We start from the raw sequence: 3,564 nt of genomic DNA, 5'->3' as shown, positions 1-3,564 counted from the left end.
GGTCCACCCTCACCGGGTCCCCGGCCCTCCTCCCGCGCCCGGGCAGCCATCCCAGCCAGGGAGGAGGTTCCTCTCCTTATCTCCAGTGCCCCCGAGGTGGCGCGGGAGGTGTCCCCCGAGGCGGGCGGCGCGAAGCTTCCACGCCTGGGAGGAGGAGCGGGGAGCGGGACTTTCCGACCGGGCACCCAGTCCAGGCGGAGCGGTAACAATAGCAACAATAATCGCATCCGACGGCTGAGCTTCAATTGTGGCTGTGCCAAGCGCCTTCGCCCGCAGTAATCACTCCCTTCACAAAGTTTTCACTGGCTCCTGGGGGAGCTGTCACTATCCCCACTTCGCTGGGGGGAAACTAAGGTCCAGAGGGGCTGAAGGACTTGTTAGCAGAAGTGGGTCTCCAGGTTCCAAATGGGGACCCCAGAGAATCCCTCTCCTGCTCCCACACACGTCCAAGGTGTGAGGCAGCGAGGATGTGAGCACCAGGGCCGCAGGAGGGAGAAAAAAGACTGCGGGCGAGTAGCCGTAGGTCCGGCGGGGGGGCGGGGCCGGGCCGGGTTGACCCCGCCTCTGGACCTACCCGAGTGACGTTCCGAGAGGTGATTGGGCCAGGTCGCTGACAGTTCCCGTTGCCCAAGCAACTAGGGCCGGGAGCCCGGGGTGCAGGAGGGAGGCGGCAGGCCCGGGTCAGGGGCCTCGAGATCGGGCTTGGGGTGAGACCTGTGCGCCGTCACCACGGGCGGGGCGGGTCCTGGGTAGGGGCCTGGGTCCACCAGGGTTCTGAGGGGAGATTGAGGCCCTGAGCCGACAGCATCAGCTCCCTGCCAGGCCAGACCCAGCAGACAAATGAGGGCCCGGGAGGCCTGGCGGGCCTGGGGGCCCTAGGGTGGGAGAGGGAGCCAAGGGTACCTGCCTCTGCCTTCCAGGGCCACCGTTGGCCCCAGCTGTGCCTTGACTACCTAACATCTTGTCCTCATAGCCCAGAGCATGTTCCAGATCCCAGAGTTTGAGCCTAGTGAGCAGGAAGACTCCAGCTCTGCAGAGAGGGGCCTGGGCCCCAGCCTCGCGGGGGACAGGCCCTCAGACTGCGGCAAGCATCATCGCCAGGCCCCAGGCCTCCTGTGGGACGCCAGTCACCAGCAGGAGCAGCCAACCAGCAGCAGCCATCATGGAGGTAAGTACCCCACCACCTCCACCTGCCGGGTCACCTCACCCCCAGCCCACTGGCTCCCTGCATCCCAGTTGTATCCACGGGCACTGAAGGCTTTGGGTCGGTCCCTAACCTCTCAGAGCCCCAGTTTCCTCTTTTGTAAAACAGAGCAATTAATAACCACCATTGTAGGACTGTTGAGTTAATTAGCAGGAACATATAGGATGCACTTGATTACAGAGCTGGTGCACATTAAAGCTAAAAAATGGTAGCTGCCAGGCATGACGGATCACACCTGTAATCCCAGCACTTTGGGAGGCCAAGGCAGGAGGATCGCTTGAGCCCAGAAGTTCAAAGCCAGCCTGGGTGACTTAGGGAGACTCCATCTCTTAAACTATATATATGTGTATATATATATATATATATATGGCAGCTATTAGTGTGGGGCCAGGACAGAAATTAGTGACAGGCAGGCAGGCAGTGATCCGAAAAGGAAAAGGGGCCTACCTAAGGCCATACCTGCCTGGCATTTCTTTCCTTAGAAGGTGGGGGCTGGAAGACTCCTTGCTGCCCTGCCCCAGGCTCCATGCTTTCCCTGGGATTGGGCCTTCCAGCTCCCAGATGTGTTCTTTCTTGCCCCGAGGCTTGCACCCACAGCAGGCCTGTCCTGGCACAAAGGCCAGGGGCAGGTGACCTCAAGGGGCAGATGGTCCTCCCAGACAGCAGGGCTGTGTGGGGTGGGAAGCACAGGCTCCAAGATGGAAGGATAGACACTGGGGTTCAGTGTCCATTTCTCAGTAGGCTCCACCACCCCTGTGCCCAGCACTGGCCTTGGCACCTGGAACAACAACATATATCTTCTGAACACAAAAACCAGGTCAAGCCAGGTGGGGTGGCCCATGTCTGTAGTCCCAGCAACTCAGGAGGCTGGCTTGAGCCCAGGAATTCAAGACCAACCTGGGCAACATAGCCAGACCCCATCTCTAAAAATAGAAAACTAGGTCATGTCACTCTGGCACTGAAGCTTAAACGACCTCCTTCCCATTTTCAGGATTAAGAAGGCTTAAGAGGCCTCCTTCCCCTCCCTCTCTTACGCACAAACACACACACTCGATTCTCTCAGATTGGATCCCATAGCTTGCTTTCTTTTTTTTTTGTTGTTGTTTTGTTTGTTTTGAGACAGGGTCTCACTCTATCACCTAGGAGGGAGTACAGAGGTGTGGAGTACAGAGGTGTGATCTCAGCTCACTGCAGCCTAGAACTTCTGGGCTTAAGCAATCCTCCCACCTTACCCTCCCAAGTAACTGGGAATACAGGTGTGTGGACTACACCTAGTTAATTTATTTTTAACTTTTTCTTTTTTTTTTTTTTGAGACGGAGTCGCACTCTGCCACCCAGGCTGGAGTGCAGCGGTGCAATCTCAGCTCACTGCAACCTCCGCCTCCTGGGTTCCAGCAATTCTCCTGCCTCAGTCTTTCAGGTAGCTGGGACTACAGGCATGTGTCACCATGCCCGGCTAATTTTTTGTATTTTTAGTAGACATAGGGTTTCACCATGTTAGCCAGGGTGTTCTCTATCTCCTGACCTTGCCCAAGGTGTTGGAATTACAGGCGTGAGCCACCACGCCCGACATTTTTCATGTTTTCATTAGAGATGAGGGCAGGGGCGGGTCTCCTTTTGTTGCCCAGGCAGGTCTCAAACTCCTGGGCTCAAACAATCCTCCTGCCTCAGCCTCCAGGACAGCTGGGACCACAGGTACATGCTGCCACACCAGCTCATTTTTTATTTTTTGTAGAGGTGGGGTCTTGCTTTGTTGCCCAGCCTGGTCTCGAATTCCTGGGCCCAAGCGATCCTCTCATCTTGGCCTCCCAGAGTGTTACGATTACTGGCGTGAGCCACCATGCTCGGCCTCCACAGCTTTCTTTAACTTCCTGAGCTTGCACTTGGCTGTTTTTCTGCTCACAAACTCCCCCTGCTTTCTGCCCCCCGCCACACACACTCAGCATTGACTCGTGTCTCAGAGTGAGTGTTCACCATGTGACACAGGTTGTTCCAGTTGCTAGGGGGACCTCGGTGAACCCAAGCATCAGGAATCCTTGCCCTCATGGAGCTTACATTCTAGTGACGTGGTGGGTCCATAAGCAAACAAGCACAAAAGTGCATCCTATCATGGATGAGAAGATTTGTATGGGGGCAGCATGTAAGAGTTAAGAGAAGCTGGGCGCGGAGGCTTACACCTGTAATTTCAACACTTTGGGAGGCTGAGGCGAGCGGATCACAAGGTCAAGACATGGAGACCAGCCTGGCCAACATGGTGAAACCCCATCTCTACTAAAAATACAAAAATTAGCCAAGCATGGTGGCACGCACCTATAGTCCCAGCTACTCAGGAGGCTGAGGCAGGAGAATCACTTGAACCC

At 56.1% G+C, this 3,564-nt stretch overlaps 2 protein-coding genes across 2 annotated transcripts in view; one reads left to right on the top strand and one right to left on the bottom strand.

Annotated features, from left to right (window-relative positions):
- GPR137 (G protein-coupled receptor 137) overlaps positions 1 to 3,564 on the bottom strand; it is a 26,755-nt gene that overhangs the window by 4,234 nt on the left and 18,957 nt on the right. The window lies entirely within an intron of this gene.
- The window catches only part of BAD (BCL2-associated agonist of cell death), a 22,127-nt gene continuing 19,190 nt past the window's right edge, over positions 628 to 3,564 (top strand). Inside the window, exons 1-2 of the mRNA XM_011993481.1 lie at positions 628 to 707; positions 974 to 1,168. Coding sequence (XP_011848871.1) covers positions 982 to 1,168 — 187 coding nt within the window. The 5' untranslated portion in view covers positions 628 to 707; positions 974 to 981. The remainder of the gene's footprint in view (positions 708 to 973; positions 1,169 to 3,564) is intronic.

Source organism: Mandrillus leucophaeus, unplaced genomic scaffold, assembly GCF_000951045.1.
Source record: "Mandrillus leucophaeus isolate KB7577 unplaced genomic scaffold, Mleu.le_1.0 Scaffold43, whole genome shotgun sequence".
In the NCBI taxonomy this organism is placed as follows: Eukaryota; Metazoa; Chordata; class Mammalia; order Primates; family Cercopithecidae; genus Mandrillus; species Mandrillus leucophaeus.
Note: the sequence above shows the minus strand (reverse complement) of the source record. Positions and strands in the feature narration are given on the sequence as shown.